The 20,367-nt window shown below is 35.6% G+C and overlaps 2 protein-coding genes across 3 annotated transcripts; one reads left to right on the top strand and one right to left on the bottom strand.

The window, feature by feature from the left end:
* Positions 1-85: 85 nt before the first annotated feature.
* On the bottom strand, positions 86-6,297 carry LOC128026432 (uncharacterized). Its single transcript, XM_052613585.1, has 11 exons — positions 5,884-6,297; positions 4,825-5,326; positions 4,077-4,170; positions 3,860-3,973; positions 3,280-3,380; positions 3,066-3,164; positions 2,760-2,892; positions 2,241-2,357; positions 1,984-2,136; positions 1,368-1,489; positions 86-1,242 (listed from the first exon to the last, which is right to left on the bottom strand). Exons 1-11 carry the CDS (start codon positions 5,960-5,962, stop codon positions 1,110-1,112), a joined length of 1,647 nt encoding a protein of 548 aa, XP_052469545.1. The 5' UTR covers positions 5,963-6,297; the 3' UTR covers positions 86-1,109.
* A 6,208-nt stretch (positions 6,298-12,505) lies between these two features.
* On the top strand, positions 12,506-19,480 carry LOC128026433 (eukaryotic translation initiation factor 5-like). Of its 2 annotated transcripts, none has more exons than XM_052613586.1 (12): positions 12,506-12,590; positions 12,806-12,973; positions 14,654-14,933; positions 15,067-15,148; positions 15,251-15,423; positions 16,253-16,364; positions 16,549-16,676; positions 16,756-16,917; positions 17,459-17,620; positions 18,198-18,362; positions 18,445-18,588; positions 18,955-19,480. In XM_052613586.1, exons 3-12 carry the CDS (start codon positions 14,862-14,864, stop codon positions 19,048-19,050), a joined length of 1,296 nt encoding a protein of 431 aa, XP_052469546.1. In that variant the 5' UTR covers positions 12,506-12,590; positions 12,806-12,973; positions 14,654-14,861; the 3' UTR covers positions 19,051-19,480. The 2 variants fall into 2 exon arrangements, with proteins under 2 accessions (XP_052469546.1, XP_052469547.1); XM_052613587.1 differs by having other exon boundaries at positions 12,552-12,681.
* The last annotated feature ends 887 nt before the right edge of the window (positions 19,481-20,367 follow it).

Raw genomic sequence — 20,367 nt, 5'->3', positions numbered from 1 at the left:
TCAGCATCAACTAATTCCAGCACACACATCTTAACACTCTTTGCCGCATTTTGTGGTGATTACTGGAGGGAAGGGAAGGCCTGTAACAGATGTCTGCAAACAGGATATGGTGTGATAGGCTCAAGTAGGCTGGAAGTTACAGCTCGGAAACACACCTGTGGTCACAATGCATGTGTAGTTCCTGAAAGAATCTGTTAATTAAGATTTCCCAACGAGTTGCATCCTCTACAGGAACACAGGATGTAGTGGTAGAGTACATTATTTTACCTCCTGCTTCCTATGTTTGAAAAATAACTCAATCAGCCATACAGACACACAATGTATATGCATTTCAAATGCAATGCATTCCAGCAGATCGAGAGAAGCAAGCATGAATCTTGTTAAAAAGTTCATTTATGTCTTTATTGAGGTACCAAAGTCACTTGTCATACACTTAAAGTTACTTCATATAGTACCACTGACTCTTGTATGATAAAATTATCTTACATAAAAGAAACACTCCTCCTATTTTCAAATAAGAATAAAAAACAAAAACACAACCAATATAAATATTAAATAATACAACAATTTAAGAAATAACTGGACATGTTTTTACAATCCTCACTGATGAAAATTATTTTGTGGACAAGTAAATACTACGGAAAAACAAATGTAATTTCTACATTAATTTGGATCAGACAAAAAAAAGGAAATTCTATATTAGTATCCACATGCTATACGTAATAGCATAGTTTTTTTTCAGTGCTATATTGTTTTAATAAAGTTACGACTTAATGAAAGTACTTGAGTACTTGCAATAATTAAGAAGAAATGACATAACTTAGTAAAGTCGATTTCGCTTAATTCCATAATTAAATTTTACTTTATAGCAGTCAAAATATATTACACTATCATAGAAAAGACATACCAAACAGGGTCATAAAACATTTTTCCATGTGGTCAAATAGTAAAATTATATCCTATTTTCAAGTAAAATCAAAAGATATTTTATCTGATTAAAATATAAATATACCCGTATAAACAACTAATGTTCACTAATGTTCACAAAAGTCATCTATTTAAACTTGTAAACAAAGGTTTCACAAATCTGGCTGAGGGAGTTATTCACATCAAAGACAACAGCAAAGTCCCTTCATAGGCTTCAGATCTAAACCCAGATCCCGGCTCACATCCAGCACTTCCTTCACCTGTCGCTCTGATAACACACACTTCCAGCGCAGCAGACCAGGTACATACTGCTCACTGCAAAACAAGCAGAAGAAGACTTCACTGCACTGCAGTCTGATGAAAACAAAACAAGAAAACATATATTTCCAGACCTGTAATCATAAGTATCTACTAAGTTAAATATTACTGGTTAAGTTTACCTGTCCTGAGGGAAATCCCTGAATAAATCACAACAGGTAATCTTCAGTGCATCTACATCACTGCAGAGCAGAACTTCACTCATTCTCTGAAGGAGATGGTTCCTGTGGTCATCACTGCCGCTCTGTAAAACAGATTCATTGCTTATGAAAATACTGCATTGCACTGATGCTGTGGCTAATGTTAAATGAGTAGTACTCGTATTCATTGTCACTGACAAACTGACACTGACCGATTAAATCTGAAAACATTTCATGGAAATTTTAGTTGGCATTGAATCACTTGCTTTAAAAAGCAATAGCAGAAATCAGTTCCCTCAACCTACGGTATGTTTTTTTCATCTATGTAACAGTTATCAATAGAAACTATTCTCTAACTTAAACAGGAGACCAAAATTCAGTACAGTTTTATAAAGTTTTTTTATGATTCTATGACAAACCTTTAACATCCTTGGAACCTTTCGAGGTTCTTTAAAGTGTAAAAATATTATTTAGATCATTAAACATTTCTTTACAACTGCACATTGAAAGGTTCTTTGGGGAGCCAAAAATGTTTCTTCTATGGCGTCAACTTGTTTATGAGTGTAATTTAATTGAATATTATAGAGTTATTTTTCACCAGTTCAGTAAATGTGTTGTGAAAACTGAGAGCGTCCTCTCTCATCCTCTCTCCAACATTTCCCCATCTCCTCTCTAGCCGCCTGAACTTGCTCTTCATCAGGCAATCCAGATATACGTGTGAAATGCAGTCATAGGCTACATTCACAAAGATCTGTGGTGTAGAGGAGCAGAGAAATAAGTGTAAAAGCTCATGTAAAGTTATAACTCTGTTCTTGAAGAATTGATTTTGACTGGTAATTTGAGCACAGAACCAACCTCCTGAATCTCTTTTCCCACATCAGTCTGAGGCAGCGATGCACACTGCTTCTGAACCGCTTCTGTCAGCATTTGAATTTGCTCACCATCTTTTTTGAAATAATGTCTTAAATAGTCCTAGAAATGAGCGTTTACAAAGATCTATTTAATTTCAAGTTTTTCCTAGTCTACTGGGAAACAGAACACAACTAAAAAATCCTGCCCTCTAGAGTGAGTAAAAACAACATGTCTTTATTGATTATGTCATAGTGGCTCTTATTAGTTTATGCTTAGTTATCATGAACAATAAAAAAAAAAAAAAATCCATAATGAACACTCTAGGTTTCAAAAGTATTTTTCATTGTTAGTTCATAAATCCTAATCCATTAACTAAGTAAACAAACGGCACATTGTTGATAAAAACCTGACAGGTATGCAAACCAACAAGTATTAATGTCTGGGACATTCCCTTTTTAGGAATTTGGGAAATCCCTTAACTTTTCTTCTGTACATACACTGTTGATGATGTAATGATGTTACCTTTGCTAAGCGTTTCATCATCTTCTGTACAACTGACAGAACGTGATCCTCCAGCTCCTCTAACATGTGAATGATGTTTGAGATGTCGTTACTGTTGTTTATATCCGGATTGTTGAGTCGATCAGCAAAAAATCTATACAGCAAAATAAATATATGCATAAAACCGTTTTTATGGCAGAACTATATACCTGAAGCAGGATGAATCAGAACATTATCCATAGGGAAATGCCATTTAATTATACACTGGGAGGTTTTGAGTCAATTATAAATGTATAAATATATTAACCATGAAACAATGGCAGTTACCTGAGTTGCCTACTGGTGCTGATGAGCCGAAACAGATGCACATATTTTGAGTTCAGGGGTTTCTGTTTTCCCAGACATTTTTTCTCTGCATGCACATACCTAGAAAAACACATGGGAAATGAAGTTACATTTCAAATTAATGTTAAAATAAAATAAAACACATATATGTATATCAACAAATAGTTTGATGATATGAAGACATTTAGACACTTACTCCTGAACAAAATGATGAAGCTCTTTAAGGCAGAGCGCCTGTACTGTACACATCAGGGTGTGACTAAATTCTTTAGAATTGTTAATAACAGCATTCAGACACTGTAAAGAAATAACATACAATAAGTGTGCAATACATCATATTTAAAAACCATAAAAAAAATAACCCCGTATGTGACCCTGGAGTACAAAACCAGTCTTAAGTCACTGGGGTATATTTTCAGCAATAATAATAAAATAAAAAAAACATTGCATGGGTCAAAATTATATATTTTTATTTTATGCCAAAAATCAATTAAGTAAAGATCATGTTCCATGAAGATATTTTTTTTATATAAAAATTTCCTACCATAAATGTATCAAAACCTAATTTTTGATTAGTAATATGCTTTGCCAAGAATTCATTTGGACAACTTCAAAGCCGATTTTCTCAGTATTTAATTTTTTTTGCACCTTCAGATTCCAGATTTTCAAATAGTTGTGTCTCTGCCAAATAATGTCCTTAATAAACTTAAGACTGGTTTTGTAGTACACAGATCTCACTGAGAAGAAAAAAGAGCATTGCACACTGTTTTGCTTACCTGAGTGACATCTAAGTGAACTCTGATGAAGGTTTCTTCATCCATTGAGTCCTCATGATGTCCGTGTTTCTTATCATAATGTAGGATGTTCTGTAGGGTCGTGGAGATGTCATTCTGTGGCAGTTAAAGTGGGACAGAGTCACGTTTTAGATCTTACATCTCCTTTTTAGCCTATTACACTGCTAACATTTATAACAAAGATGGAGTATAGCAAGACCTGCAGTTTTGGCAGCAGCTTCCTCGTTGCTCTCTCAAACCAACCTGTCACCAGCAGAGGGTCATACACTCTGAAGAAATGCTGTGAGCCTGGACTGGAACAGATTAGCAACATATATATATATATTTGTCAACAGATCATGGTTCATTTGTTTATTACACATACAGTACAGATCAAAAGTTTGGACACATCTTCTCATTCAAAGAGTTTTCTTTATTTTCATGACTATGAAACTTGTAGAGTCACACTGAAGGCATCAAGGGCTATTTGACCAAGAAGGAGAGTGATAGAGTGATGGGGTGCTGCTCCAGATGACCTGGCCTCCACAGTCACCAGACCTGAACCCAATCCAGATGGTTTAGGGGTGAGCTGGACCACAGACAGAAGGCAAAAGGTTCAACAAGTGCTAAGCATCTCTCGGGGAACTCCTTCAAGACTGTTGGAAGACCATTTCAGGTGACTACCTCTTGAAGCTCATCAAGAGAAAGCCAAGAGTGTGCAAAGCAGTAATCAAAGCAAAAGGTGGCTACTTTGAAGAACCTAGAATATGACATATTTTCAGTTGTTTCACACTTTTTTGTTATGTATATAATTCCACATGTGTTAATTCATAGTTTTGATGCCTTCAGTGTGTATCTACAAGTTTCATAGTCATGAAAATAAAGAAAACTCTTTGAATGAGAAGGTGCGTCCAAACTTTTGGTCTGTACATTAAATGAAGAAAAGTAAACAACAATCAGCGTCATACCTGAAGAAAACCTTTTTTCCCCACATAATAAGGCAGAAGATTTCATTGGCTGAAAGATCTCTGTTTAGGAGCAGGTCCAGGTTGGTAAAGAGGTGACGGCTGTAACCGTCCTTCAGATGAACTAGCAGTCCAGCATCTGTCAGTAAAGGTGTTAATCGGCAAACCTCATCATTTATAGTACTCTGTGCACTCTTTAGAAAATCTTGCATCTGCTCTAACGGAGATCCTTGTGGTCCCTCTGCTGGCAGCGTGGGAAAGTGGTTCTCCACAAACTGATCTATTTCTTGAAGGTACTCAGAAAGCCAGTCTTGAGAGTAGCTGTTGTTCAGTTTGCTCCATGTTTTCAACACCTCAGCTGCAGTGTCAAAGTCCTCAGGGGCTGACTGGTCACTCAGAATCATTCGGAGAGTATTAAGCACTCTCTTGTTACTCGCTTCAACATCTAGAGCAATGAGATCAGGAACTCCAGGTTGCTGTGAACTGTATTCAGATGTCTGTTCCCCTTTTTAAAAGGAATAGAAAATTTAATGCTATGTTAATTTAAATGTAATTTATTTTAGTTACATGTTTTGAAAACACTTTCAACTTGAAAGTTCAAAGTTTCAAGTGAAGTGTAAATTCAATGTCATGCGGTGAAACCATCAAATAAAAAGTAGCATCTTCCTTACATTTTAATGCACACATCTTGAACATATTTTAAAAAACATTAATTATTCATTCAGAAATATCATGTTTTGGGAAATCTTTACAAATCAAACCAATTTTTCTCATAAAAAGTGAAATTCTCTGATAATATAACTGAAAATAACATGTATATATAACATGTGTATTCAGGACATTGTATGTGAAAACTGAATTTTAATGCATTCTTCAATAAATAAATGGACAAAAAAAAGTATAACATGATTTGAAAGTTTAACCACTAAAACCAAATCAAACCATGGCCTTACACAAACTTTAAAACAATATGCTTGCATTTTATACAGATGGAAAGATGTTGGCTTCATAAATGTGTGAGATCAATGCCTATTATAGATCAATAACAAGAGAGCGTCTTACCATCTGTCTGCTCTATGTTCTTCATTAAAGGGGTCTCTTCATTCCCACTCTTTTTTTTCCTCCTCAACACGTTTAACATTTTTGTTTGTTTGAACGTCACACTCGCCTGACTCAAAAAAGCTTGCTTGTGTCGCAGAATACATCAGAGTGAATGGTGAGATTGCAGTGCTCAAAGCAGGTACATCCATGGGAGTTTCCCTCATAAATGAACATCCCAGCCAATGAGGATGCAGCTTAGGTTGCGTGGTACTTTCCTCATACCTCACTGAATCCATGGTCTTGGATCACAAAGGCTATTTGAAGGCTATGACATGTGACTTTGTGTAAGTGAAAACAAAAGTGAAACCTAGACCTTGGGTGTGCCATACAAATATTCACTACAGTGTGTTACAAACTAGTATCATCATATCATACATACGACCAAGTATACTGACAAGAAGTTACATCTTATAACAGGGAAAGGGAAAATGAAACTGAAAAACAGCCCCCTTGAAGTGCCAGGGCAGAGCCCTGTGCTTATATTGAACCATCACACAAACATTAAAGATCATGTAGCAGTAATGTGGTAAAGACAGAACCCATCTATTCCCTATTACTGGCATGCTGACAACTCTGATTTAATTTCAGTGCATTAATGCAGCTTAAACCCTAAAGCATACTGTATCATAATTGATACACAAATTTCAAATGAACTTAAACAAAACCTTGCTTAAAAACCGGTTGTACACAATCTATTACATGCCTTCTATCATCTGATTGATACTTTACAGGCCTTTTAGTATAATCATAAAAGCTACCACCTTCAGGTCATGGTGCACTTATATTTTGAGTTTTTTGTTTTGTTTTGTTTTTTGAAAAAGTTAAAATGCATATCAAATATTACACATAAGTCTTTTGATAAATATTTATTAGTTAATTTCTCAATAATTATTCTATTGCATTGCATTGCATTATATGTTTTGCCCCAAAAATAAAACTACAGAGCTTTGATAAAAAAACTAAGCATTTAAATATAATTTTACTTAAACATACTATTAGAAGATACAGAGAGTGGCTACTAATATTTAAATGTTTTATTTTAGTACATTTTTAATAAATTGTTCCATTTAATAAAAAAATAAAAAACATTCTGACATGTCTTTACATGGGTAATTGTTTCCAATTCAACTGCATTTTCACTTTGATCGGATCACCAACAGTTTGTTGTAGACAGGTGTGAAAAAAACAAACAAAAACATATTTGAAAAATCAGATTTGAATGCTTGAAGATATAAATAGCACAATGTTCAGAGAACATTCTCCATAGCTTACTTTTACTGACCTCTGACCTCAAGCTATTGACAACTAAAAAGTCCCCTTCAGAGGAAAACCGGTGACGTGTGGATCTGGATTTTGGCAGGGTTCCCGGATCTCATCCAGCCATTCCCTCACCTTTCGCTCTGATAACACACCCTTCCAGCACAGCAGACCAGGTACATACTGCTCACTGTAAAACAATCAGAAGAAGACCAAACTTTCATCTGATGAAAACAAAATCCCTCATTCTCTGTTTGAATACTCACACAATGAAAGCAGCTACATTTAATCACATACATGTCTGCATTTGTAGTGAAGTGTTAATTGTTGATCTGGGTTTACCTCTCCCGAGGGAAATCTTTTGAACAAAGCATTGGTAATTTCCTTTGTGTTTACATCACTGTAAAGCAAAACACTCATTTCTGAAGGAGCTGGTTCTCCGGGGCAGCAATGCCATCCTGCAGGTAAAAATCACTTTACTCAAACCATTAGCTTTTCATTTGTGTAATGAATGAAAGAACATACTGTTCTCTTATGTCAAATGTCAAGGATTAAAACTCGTCATAACCACCACCAGATATTAAGAGGGACAAAAGATTTAAGAGTATAGCTGTAGACTAATATTACCACCCAATCCGTTCTGTACTGTATGTGGAACAATTACGCTGAGAATCAGAATCTTTTTTTTTTTTTTTTTTTTTTTTTTAGGTCATACTGAGCAAACCGTTTTGATTACTGAAGCAATCTCAGGCAAAGATGCACAGTACTTGGATTGCCTCCATCTGGATATCAATATGCCCATCTCTTTTCTCAAAATAACCTTCTAAATTGGCCTACAAATGAACATTTAAAGAGAAAAAGGAGTGTAAGTTTGTTATATTAAATATTAAATGTGTGTGGAAAGGTTTCAGGATCCTTGTTGTTTAGATCAGTAGCCCAGAGAGATAGTCTGAATGGATGCAGCCAAAATAATCCTAATAAGATTTTATGGATTTCACAATTCTGTGGACTTGAATACTTAATTTCACTTGCACAGCTGTGGTCTTGTCCTCTAAACACATTATCATAAACATAGATGCTGAAGAAATCAAAACATAGCCTACCTGTGCTAAGCATGTCATGAGCTTTCATACAATGGATGAAGCATTGTCTTCCAGTTAGCATGCCTATAGTGCTTGAGTCATCATCACTAACATTGTTTGTATTTGGAATGATTTGTGTCGCACTAATCGATAGGCAAATTATTAACACTGAGTTTATGTTTTAAAAAAGCAGAAAAAAAGTACATTTAGGTATATAAATCAACCTTTTTTTTTTCACTTAAACATCTGCTATCATTGTTAATGTCCTTGATTCAATGTTTCTGCTCCTGATGCATTTATTGAAAATGTAAAAAAAAAAAAAAATAAGATTACTTTTTTTTCTTATGGGGTCCTTAAAAATGTTGAGTGTTAAAATAGGTGTCAGTGTTGTGAACTTGATTTTCCTTGTTTTACCCCTTCCTGTTATTCCTTATTTGGTCATGTTCCTGTCTTCATTTCTATTAGTTTCTATTTGATTCCAATTGGGACCCATCTGTGTTTTTCTTTAAATAGTGTCCTCTGTTCCCAGTTCTCCGTACACTGTTGTATGTCCGTTCATTTGTCAAATGTCATTTAGCTGTGTTTACCTCTGTGTACGTTTAATTAAAATATCTCACTTCTGTACTCTCCTGTTTCCTTCCCAGAAAAAAAGGTCTGGGAACCACTGAAACAGTCAAATATGACAGCCAAATATTAGTCACTATATCCATGCAGCTCTCCACTACAGAGTATCTGTATAGCGTGAATCAAAGTCAGACCATCAAAAATAGCATAATTCAGGCACTGTGAAGGCAAAAACATGAAATAAGTAACCATTAAAAATAACACCTTGAAGTCTTGCTTCACTCTCTCTCTCCATGTCCATGTTTCTCATCATAGTGCAGGATGTTCTGTAGAGTCGTGGAGATGTCATTCTGTGGCAGTTAAAGTGGGACAGAGAAACAAATGTGTTTTACTTCATGTTTTGGGTCCTTTCATGCAATACTGCTACATGAGTCATTAATGAGAGTCAAAGAATTCAAATAACTGAAATTCATACCCTATTGTATTCAATCGCTATTGTATATAAAACTGTAATTATAATAAAGTAATTATAAAACTATTTGCACTACAACCCATTATTTATTACTACAATAATACATTAAAATAACACTATAAGGAATAGCAGTTGGCAATATCAAGCAGCAGAACAGACTGATTTTGTACAGCTAGAATAACCAGACGTGGATGACACCGGAAGTCTCGCACATTTAAGTTACAAATGGCCATGCTGTTAAAAATAAGGTGTATACCATAAAGTCCTTTTTGAAGGGAGTCTCTTATGCTCATAAAAAATGCATTTATTTTATTTAGCTGAATCTTCAGGACTTATAATTTTAATAAGCTGTGTTCATTTCAACACTTTAAAATTAACTTGATTGCTATATGTGTTTATTACATTTACAACAAATTTGGAGTACATACCTGAAGAAAACATCTTTTTCCCACATAATAAGGCAGAAGATCTCTTTCCCAGACAGATCTCTGTTTAGGAGCAGGTCCAGGTTGGTAAAGAGGTGACGGCTGGAACCGTCCATCAGATGAACTAGCAGTCCAGCATCTTTCAGTAAAGTTAATCTACTAACCTCATTGCATATATTACTCTGTGCGCTCTTTAGAAAGGCCTGCATCTGCTTTACTTGAGATACCTGTGCTGGCAGCGTGGGAAAGTGGCTCTCCACAAACTGATCTATTTCTTGAAAGTACTTTTGGTGCAGTTCTTGAGAGAAGCTGATTTTCGGCATTGCAGCTGCAGTGTCTGCGTCCTCCAGGTTTGATTGTTTACTCAGAATTGTTCTGAGAATATTAAGCCCTGTTTCGCCACTCAGTTCAACACATGAACCAGATGACATCGAAGAGTCGACTGTGCTTTCCTGTTCTCCTGCTGAATGCATTTCTGTGCATGGATTCATTTGAAATGTTAAACTCAAAATTACCCTTTTAACTCAGTTACTCAATTTACATAATGGTACCACTTTCCAGTAAGGTTATCTGTGTTAATATGTTATCTGCATTAGTTATCATGAACAATGACTTTTTTTTTTCTTGGAACAGAGCTAACAGTAACTAACAAAAAAACAGTTGTATTGTTATTAACTTACTAACAAAGATTATAAACACTTTGAAAATGTATTGCTCATTGGTAGTTAATGCATTAACATAAACAAATATTTCTAGAGTGTTACTAAAATAACTTTCTTAAAATAAAATACTGTCTTATTGGTGGTCTCTGTGTTTGCATGTCTTTCACTATGATACCACTCATCTTTATTCCTGGCTGTTTTTATTTTCCTCCAAAACTTTGGCATTTTTGCAAGAGTAATATCAATTTATAATAAGGGCTTTTAGAGTCTGAAGTCTGTTTGATTTAGATCTATGTAAATGTGAGGTTGTAAAGGTGCAATAAATGGAAAAACCATGATGTTTTTGTTCTTCTCTTACGCACAGGATATGATTGTGGTCAATTTGAAGTATCGAAAATAGTTGCAGAAAGTTTGAGAAGAAAGGTAAAGAACTGTTCTATATTAAATGATAAATACAACATGTACAGTAAATCAGAAATTATTCTCTATTTTGACCAATCACTATTATTATTTAGCATCCATTCTCTATAACTTATCCTCTGCTTATCCACTGTAAGGCTGCGGGAGGATGGGAGCAAATTATTATTGTTATTATTTTTTAGCACTACTATAGCTTGATTTGCTAAGAAACAATCAAAAAAAAAAGTTAACATGAAAATGTAATCTGTGAAGAATATAATAGAATCAGTTACAAAATACCATATCCAATACAGGTATTACAAAAATGTTAAAGATAAACATGACAGACAATCCCTAGTTAATAATAAAAGGCTTATAATTGCAGGAGAGGTAATATATAACAGAGATACGATAGATGGATCTTATCTGACACACTCTGTTCAGTTCAGTGAGCTCTCTCCTAATGAGCCGATGATCAGGTGTGTTAAATAAGGGACACATGCAGAGCTTTTATCATCATCATTTTCTTTTAATATTACATTACCAAGTTTTGATTTACAAGTTTGTGTGTTTTTTATAATAATCCAAGTGTTCACTGTAGTCTCTAGTTAACTGTAGTCTCAATTAATGTGAGCACATAAATGCTTAATAATTATTAAAAAATAAATTAAAAAAAATTGCAAAACATATAATACAAATAGCAGAGCCTGAACTAAAACTTATACAAAAGCAAGAGAGGGATTTGGATATATATATATATAAATATAGGCTATATATACATACAAACACACATATTATTACAAACCCTTTCAATCAGGGTGCTGGGGGTCTCAGCAAACTTCCAGGGTGGGTCCAATAGGTCTTAAAATTATTATTTTTTTGTTATGTAAATAAAATCTTAATTAAAATGCTAAAAATTAGCATGGCCTTATATGACTGGATTGTCTTCTTGTATATAAGGATGAAGGGAATTGGTTTGGGGGCTGTGGTGGATTCAAAAAAGTTGATAAGTGTTCAAAAGACATATTGGTAACACTTTAAAATTAGGTTTCATTTGTTAACATTAGTTAAATACATTATATAACATGAACTAACAATGAAAAATATGTCTAAAGCACACCAGCCATATATATATATATATATATATATATATATATATATATATATATATATATATATATATATATATATATATATATATATATATATATATATTTATATGGCTGGTGTGCTGGTGGCATTATCTTCAGACAACATTAATTCTAATTCTACGTCTAAATAGAAATTAAAAATGTTTATTTTAATTACTATTTGGGTCACAATAGACTACATGTTATGAGCTTTTTTTAAACTCTACTGTTATTGCTATCTGTATGCACCGAGGGTCTGAGGCTGAGAGTAACGCAGTTTCGATTCTCTGCATGTATGTACTGTACATGTGGAAGAATTGACAACAAAGCAGACTTGACTTAACCCACTGTACTACCTTTATTCAAAATTCTCTTTAAAAGGATATTGGATTTTCTTTAATGCAAAAAGCCTAAACTAGGCTAATTTTCATAACCTATAGCTCTCCATTGCGCAGTATGAGTTGCATCAGAAGAACGTAAACCGAAATAGTGATTATGTGGTAAAGTTATGATTGACGTTAAAAGGAGCCACTCAGCGTTATGAAATTGAAAACAGGACGTAATTGTAGCCAATGAATAACAGCGGTGGGCGGGGCTATGCGGATTCCACGCCAAGTCCACGCCCATCATCATCAGCTCATTCTGCCATCGCGTGGAACACCGACGGTTCTGGGAAGGTAAGACGTGACCTAAACCAATATTACAACACTACATGCTGATCAATTAACACGTTTCAGACACATCTGTAGTATTTGAGTTTACCAAATGGTAAAGCAGTCGTTTGAAAAACATTTTTTTTTCTTTTCATAGCGAATCGGAGAGCTGCTTAGCTTGATATGTTACGTGCCACAGCAAGAGTGTTGCCGAATCTAACCCTGTTTTTCTATCCCAGCTTCTCCGCGGAGATCTGACAACCCTCGACTGATCGCTCATCAGTTCCCAGGTCTAATCTGTTTTTACAATCTTTGGATCATCAACAGCTCCAGGCTCTTCGCTGTCAATCCTTCACTGCGTCGGTGGACGACTAGCGTTGTGTTTATGTCTTTATTTTACGAAAACGGTGAGTATCTGAACGGTCATTTGTATAAACCGATTTGTCAATATCTATTAGACACCTGTGAATGTGTTTTGGATACCTGAGTCTTGGAAATGAGTGTTCGGGAGCCTTTTATAACTAGCTAATGGGTGTGAACTAGCTTGACGGAGGGGAACAAAATGGCGCGCGCGCTAACCGTGACGCACTCTGCAGCACCGCGACGATCAAACAACTTTACGAGACTGAGGTCTGTTAAAACAAATATACTTATATAATGAAACACGTTTAAAATACGCTTACGTGTTTTCTGGACATTTTAAGTTCTCTTAACGGTTTCTGTTAAAATCTCGATTGGTTTACTGTCAGTTCGACCAAACGTTGGACACGCGCGTGATCGTAATCCTACATGATTGATTTCTGAAAGCTTGCTCTGTCACGTAACTCACAGATCCATAGCGTGGAAAACAACAGCATGCAAGTCAGTTGGAACCAGCAACTGAAGGTGAATTATCCCTTTAAGTAAGTTATAGGAGCTAGTTCCCTGTCATAGATATTGAGAGGAACTATTCCCCAGCAATCAGATATGGTTAAATTGACCCCTAAATGTAATATTCTTGATGCTGCACTCCATTATGAGCTGCCTTGTTTGTTGATAGAATGACAAACTTAAACGTTTTGGCTGGTCTGCCTCAGTAACATAAATAAGTGCTCTTCAATTTCAAAATGATTAAAATGGACATTCAAATCAAAGACATGATTAAAGAAACATTTAATATAAACACAAAAACTTTATATCAATAGTATAAGCTATCATTTGTGTGTTTCATGTAAATAATTATTCAATGTGATAAGATAAAAATATATTAATTATGCCAGTTTGACAACCATCTGGATGTACATTTTCCTAGTTATTACACGGCTACTTGCCACATAAGTAAATAATTACATTTAGATTTATGCATTTAGCAGAAGCTTTTATCCAAAGCGACTTACAGTGCATTCCGGCTTTTTTTTTTTTACCGGTATGCGTGTTCCCTGGGAATCAAATCGAATCAAAACCTTACCAGTTTATCTCTCTTATAATCCATTAAAGTGTACAAAACAATAGTAGCAAAATGGCAGCAGCTATATTTGAATGAAACGAGAGCGAGTCCTCTATACCGGGATGAAATAATTAAATATTTGTACACCATTTTGAATAATGTTTTAATATTTTATAAGCTAAATAAACGCAAAGCTTTCACCAAGAAAAAATAGTTCAAGAAAGAGTACAGCGCCGACTTGAGTTACCCGGATGAGCCTGTGTTATCGGCTTTCCCCGGTTGTTATCCAGGGATGACATACCTCGGAATGTCGCGACTGACCAATTAGAATCAAGTATTCCACAGAGCCGTGTTATAACTAGGAATAACATACATCGGAATGTTGCCACTGACCAATCAGAATCAAGTATTCCACAGAGCCGTGTAATAACTAGGGATAACATACCTCGGAATGTCGCCACTGACCAATCAGAATTAAGAATTCCACAGACCCGCTGTGATTTGGCCTTAGAAATAAATGTACCAGTTAGTTCTCTGCCAGCAAAAATAGTTCAGAAAGAATCCATGCATGTCACCAAGTATAAAACCAAAAAAAAGTATCAAATTAAAAGGACTGTAAGAAACTGTTGTTTAATACATTGTATTTAATTTTGCTTTTTAGAGCTGTTGCGCAGCTGTTGGAACGCGAGCGGGGGAAACCTAGTCCACGAGCGAGGAGTTTGCAGCCACTGTGGCAAGATCTTTTTCATGTCAGAGACCGAGCACACTTGCAGTTGTTTATGTCATCCCCTCTTCTCCAGACAGAAGATACCCAAAAAATCCCATTCAGGATCTTTTTATCTTGCTGATAGTGCCTCAGATCACTCAAAATGTCTGTCAACGTCAACCGCAATGTGTCAGACCAGTTCTACCGCTACAAGATGCCCCGCTTGATTGCCAAGGTACCCCTAAATAAGAAAAAATATATAAATTATTATTGTAATATAAAATACACAGTGGAAATATTCCCTTAATGTTGTGTGTAGTAACAATATGATGCTAGAGAAGATAAAAAAATTGCACTGGCAATTACAGGTGGAAGGCAAAGGTAATGGAATCAAGACGGTCATTGTCAACATGGTTGATGTTGCAAAGGCACTGAATAGGCCTCCGACCTGTAAGTTTGTGTTTCAAATTAGTTATTATAGCCATTATTTTTTCAGAAGTGTTTTATCAAAGGACAATGATGTATATATTCCACTCTTTTCTGCTTCCTCAGATCCAACTAAGTTTTTTGGCTGTGAGTTGGGGGCACAGACTCAGTTTGATGCTAAGAATGACCGCTACATCGTAAACGGATCCCATGAAGCCAACAAACTGCAGGACATGCTGGACGGATTCATCCGCAAGTTTGTGCTGTGCTCCGAGTGTGACAACCCTGAAACTGACCTGGTAAGTAGACAATCAGGGTTGCTTACTGAATAAACTTGCAGTTACAAATGTATGTTTCCGTTTAACTTTTTGCTGTCAGTCAGGTAATGTTTAAATCATTTAGAATTATTTTATTTTTTTGGTGCAAGTAGAAGGCCAGCTGGCATGTGATGTTTAGTACAGCTGATTTTTTTGTCCTTTTGTTTACTACAAAAGTGATAACAACATATTCCTGTTATGAAAGAATTTTATTTTAATATTTGTATTATTATTATTATTATTATTATAGTATTTATTAGCTTTCATTTTTATATTTTCAGTTTTGATTTTAAAAGTTATGTTAGTACTTAAACATATTTTGTCATTCAGTGCCAAAGTACTAAAACTAGTATTTTATTTATTTGTTCTAATTTCACAAAGAATATTCTTTATTCATTGTATTATAAAAATACTTACACTGGTTCTAGAGTCTGTAAATGTTTGCTGTATATAGGAGTTTTTTTTTTATTGATCCTGGTGCATTTAGCTTAGTTAGCACTCATTGTAGATTAATTTACATTTATGTGCGTTAAAGCTATGTTTATGTATTTTTGTGAGGAAACTTTGAAGGAAAAAAATACTTGTGATTTACAAAAGTGAACACTTTTCCATTTTGAATAAATCATTGCAATTTCTTGTAATAGCAAGCTTGTCATAGTTCCACGTTTTAGCTGATATTTACAGTGCAAATTAATCCTCAATGTTTTTTTTTTTAAGTGGAAGTTAAAACATTTGTTTGCACAGCAATTTTTACAGAAATGTTCCTCATAGTATCTATTGTGTAATTCAGTTTTTTCTTTTTTGGTCTCAGCATGTTAACCCAAAGAAGCAGACCATCGGAAGCTCTTGCAAGGCTTGTGGTAATCGAGGAATGCTGGACACTCGGCACAAACTCTGCACATTCATCCTCAAAAACCCACCTGGTGAGTTGTACGCTGTGTGTTGTTCAAATGCATCTACTAATTTTATTCATGACATTTAGCATCAGATTTATGCCTCTTGTTTGTTGGAAATGTGTTTAGTACAGCTTGCTTTTTACATTTCTGATGTTAGTAGTGCATATAAGCTTTAGAAACCCCATTAATTGTAAACTGATTTGAAATGCAGAGAGTGATAGCAGTTGTGTTAGAGAGAAGAAAGAGAAGGAGAAGAAAAACAAAAAGAAGGATAAGGAGAATGGCTCTGGAAGTGGTGATGCTGGGAACCATAATGACATCGATGCACCAGATGCTGTTGTAAGAGATACCTGTGAATAAGCTAGACATATATCTTGTTGTTTGTAATCAGTACATTAAAGTGTACGCTGATGTGTAGGATGGTGAGGAAGATGATGATGACTGGGCAGAGGAAACCACAGAAGAGGCCCAGCGTCGGCGTATGGAGGAGATCAGTGACCATGCGAAGAACCTGACCCTCAGTGAGGACCTGGAGAAAACCCTGGAGGAGAGGGTCAACATCTTCTACAACTTTGTGAAAGTAAATCGCAACACTGTCTGTTTCTTATGTAAAAACATTTTCTAATGACACATCTGGTTAAGCTACACAAGTTTGGGGTTGCCAGAGAATGGTCTATGCTTCCCAAGGCTGCATTTATTTGGTCAAAAATACAGTGAAACCAGTAGCGATGTGAAATATTATTCCAATTTTAAATCACTCTTAACATGTAATTTATTCTTGTGATGCAAGTTGAATTTTCAGCAGTCGTTAATCACATGATCATTCTAATATGATGATTTGCTGCCTAAGAAATATAGATCAATGGTGAAAACTGATGAAACTGTTACTTTTCCCCTCAAATTTTTGATCAATAGGAAGTTTCAAAAGGACAGCATTTATTTGACTTACAACTTTTTTTTAAATTGTGCCTGTACTGTGTCCTTTGGTCAGTTTTAGTCTTAAAACAATGGCTGACCCCCAAATTCTATGGTAGTTTACCTTTGTAACAGTGTATTAGATTTAAATTAACATATAGTGTTAAATAACTACTGACAAGCATCTCTCTCTCTTTTCTGCTCAGCAAAAGAAAGAGAGTGGAGCAATAGTCTCTGCTGATAAGGAGATTCTGGCTGAAGCAGAAAGGCTGGATGTGAGAGCCATGGGGCCACTTATCTTGAGCGAACTGCTTTTTAACGAGAACATCAGAGACCAGATCAAGAAATACAAACGTCACTTCCTGCGGGTATGGGTCTTTAAAAAAAAAAAGGAAAAAATCACCAGTTTTAATTTTAAATGTAATAGACTGGGCCACACAGGATTTGCATGTACAGACCTCTTCTCTTGTCTCTCTTCTCTGCTGATTTCCACAGAATTGGAACAGCCCTGTCACTTTTATTTATTTATTTTTTTTTGCTAATTTAAATGTGCCTTGAGCCAAGTTTAGTAAATTCAAGCGCAATTTAATGTTTTACACACAGAATTTGGTTGATTCCCCGCACCTCCCCCCCCTCCCCCCAAATCAGTATTGAGAATACAAATAAAAGTTTCCATCTGAGCCTAGTGATAGACGAGTATTTATAGCAGGACACCGAGACCTGCTGACATGCTGTGATTCTAGTGTTAGGCCATGCTTAATATAGTCTAGACTGTAAACAAGCAGATTTGATATCTACCACTTTTCCCCCCACTGCTTGGATAAATGAAGCCATTTAAATGATCTGCTAGTTCTGTGAAAAGATAACAAATAAAGTGAATCATAAATGTACATAGTTTTACCACATGATCACTACTGAAAGTGCAAAATCCTCCTTTTCCTGTAGTTCTGCCACAATGATAAGAAAGCTCAGAAGTATCTTCTGGGAGGCTTCGAGTGTCTGGTGAAGCTCTATCAAAGTCAGCTGCTGCCACGAGTGCCCGTCATTCTCAAGGACCTCTATGATGCCGACCTGCTGGAGGAGGATGTCATCCTCACATGGGCAGAGAAGGTGCAACCTACTCTTCATTTGGATTAAGAGCATCTTATAACATCAGGGTCATGAACTGTTCATCTTGAATTTTTGTTCTAAGGTTTCCAAGAAGTATGTTTCCAAGGAGCTGGCCAAGGAGATCCATGCCAAGGCAGCTCCCTTTGTCAAATGGCTGAAGGAGGCAGAGGAGGAGAGTGAGGGGAGTGAGGCAGAGGAGGAGGAGGAAGATGATGAAAACGTTGAGGTAATTTCTTAGACGTTTTACAGTTGGAAACTTTTGGATTAGCTCAATTCATTCATACGTCCCTTTATCCAGCTATAGCTGCATGATTTATCTCAGGAAGGACTGTTGTATCAACAATTGAACCTAGGGTGGTATAATTACCCCCCTTTTTAAATTGACAAACTATAGATCTTACACATGCCAAACACAGGGTTATGTAGTCGTTATTAAGAGAAACCGCTTTAGGAGTCATGGGAGAGTAATTAGAGTTATTCCATTTGTCTTCTTTGGGCAAGAATTAAAGTTTGTTTTAGAGAGAGTGTTGTGCTGGCTTGTGTGATATTCAGATTCTCCATCTTTCTCATTTGAACTGTTTTTGGTCTTAAGGTTGTGTACTCTTCCTCTGCCCGAGAGCTGAAGGTGGAGACCGTTAAGCCTGAGAAAGCAGAAGAGGATGACGACCTTGATATAGATGCCATTTAAAGAAATGACTAGTGAAACAGCAGCTGCCATCTTGGAACCGGGCTACTTCCTGTTCCTCTTGATGAAGTGGATCACAGTGGCCTCCTGTTTAGCCCCGGTCTTGTTTTGTCCCACTTTCTCTTTATATCTGATTTACGAGAATGGTTTTAATATAGCTCTTTCATTGGCTTGTGCTGAGGTAATAAGAACTTTTGAGCTTTATTGTCTTTATTGAGCAATGTTGTTGTATTGTGAGCTTGACTTTGATTCATGGGGTTGTTTATGCTGCATATCTGATTCTTTTTTTCTTTTCTTTTTTTTTGAAATCATAAAAAAAAGTTTTTGCTGTACATTATATGGATGATTTTGTTTTCTTAACTTACTAAGGTTGTAACTTGAGTCTGTACAATGGAATACATTAAATAAACAGGAATAACAGTTAACTACAATACAGATCTGTCCATTTTGGCTTCTTTTGATTTCACCACTCTCTTTACTTCAGGGGTTGGCAGCTAATATAGAAGACCTGTGTTGCTTCAATGACGTGCCTTCTCGCCAAAACCCTGCTTTCAAATCAATATGCATTCCCCAAATGTGCAAAGAGCATTTCTGGTTGGCTTAAAACACAAGCTGCTCCCCAGTCACACTGGCTAGAGTTGTCTAGGTGGATTTTTGTTAGAGATTTTTCATTTATGTCTTGTAGTAGTACAATTGTGAAAAATACTTTTGTTTGAACATCAAGCCTAAAATGGCCTCTAGATGGCACATATACACAAGTACATCTAACTGATGATTCAACTGGCATATGGCTATATTTTACTAACCTACCATTGTATGAGACCCTCTATCTTTGATGATCATGACATTTTCCATTTAAATATAATGTCAAATGGACCCAGGGAATACATTTTTAAACAGTGAACATTACACTAAAGGATGACTATAGACTTTTGGTATTACATAGGAAAGGAATGGGGGATAATTAAATGTGGTATTCCAGTAATGGGACCTAAAATAAGAAAGAACAGGCTAAGCATCAGTCGGCAAAGACTTGTGCTGCAGTGAAAAACATAAATATATATTTGTCAAAGAGACAAGCAAGTGGACCATTACCCAGAATAAAAGAAATATGATGGCAATTTAATTTTGCATAACTTTTTTCAGCGTTATTAAGTTTGAGTATTTTAATATTATTTTACCAATATGCATGATATTATGTGCAATAGTAGTACTACTCAATATTTCATGTGCAAAATTTAAATTTGAAATATCTGAACACTGCATTTCACCATGCACATATCTGTAGATAAAATCTGTATAAACATTTTTATCTGTGTT

This window comes from Carassius gibelio, chromosome A13 (assembly GCF_023724105.1).
Source record: "Carassius gibelio isolate Cgi1373 ecotype wild population from Czech Republic chromosome A13, carGib1.2-hapl.c, whole genome shotgun sequence".
NCBI classification, from domain to species: Eukaryota; Metazoa; Chordata; class Actinopteri; order Cypriniformes; family Cyprinidae; genus Carassius; species Carassius gibelio.
This window is presented reverse-complemented; position numbering and strand designations above follow the sequence as displayed.

Bases quoted from the DNA above. Each gene is read 5' to 3' on its own strand.
- LOC128026432 (XM_052613585.1), bottom strand. From the start codon at position 5,962: ATGTTAAACGTGTTGAGGAGGAAAAAAAAGAGTGGGAATGAAGAGACC. The intron at 4,171-4,824 runs GTATGACGCTGA...AATCTGTTCCAG, and splicing joins GGAAAAAAGGTTTTCTTCAG to TCCAGGCTCACAGCATTTCT. The intron at 1,243-1,367 runs GTAAACTTAACC...CTTGTTTTGCAG, and splicing joins AGGGATTTCCCTCAGGACAG to TGAGCAGTATGTACCTGGTC.
- LOC128026433 (XM_052613586.1), top strand. From the start codon at position 14,862: ATGTCTGTCAACGTCAACCGCAATGTGTCAGACCAGTTCTACCGCTAC. The intron at 16,365-16,548 runs GTGAGTTGTACG...TTTGAAATGCAG, and splicing joins CATCCTCAAAAACCCACCTG to AGAGTGATAGCAGTTGTGTT. The intron at 18,589-18,954 runs GTAATTTCTTAG...TTTGGTCTTAAG, and splicing joins AAGATGATGAAAACGTTGAG to GTTGTGTACTCTTCCTCTGC.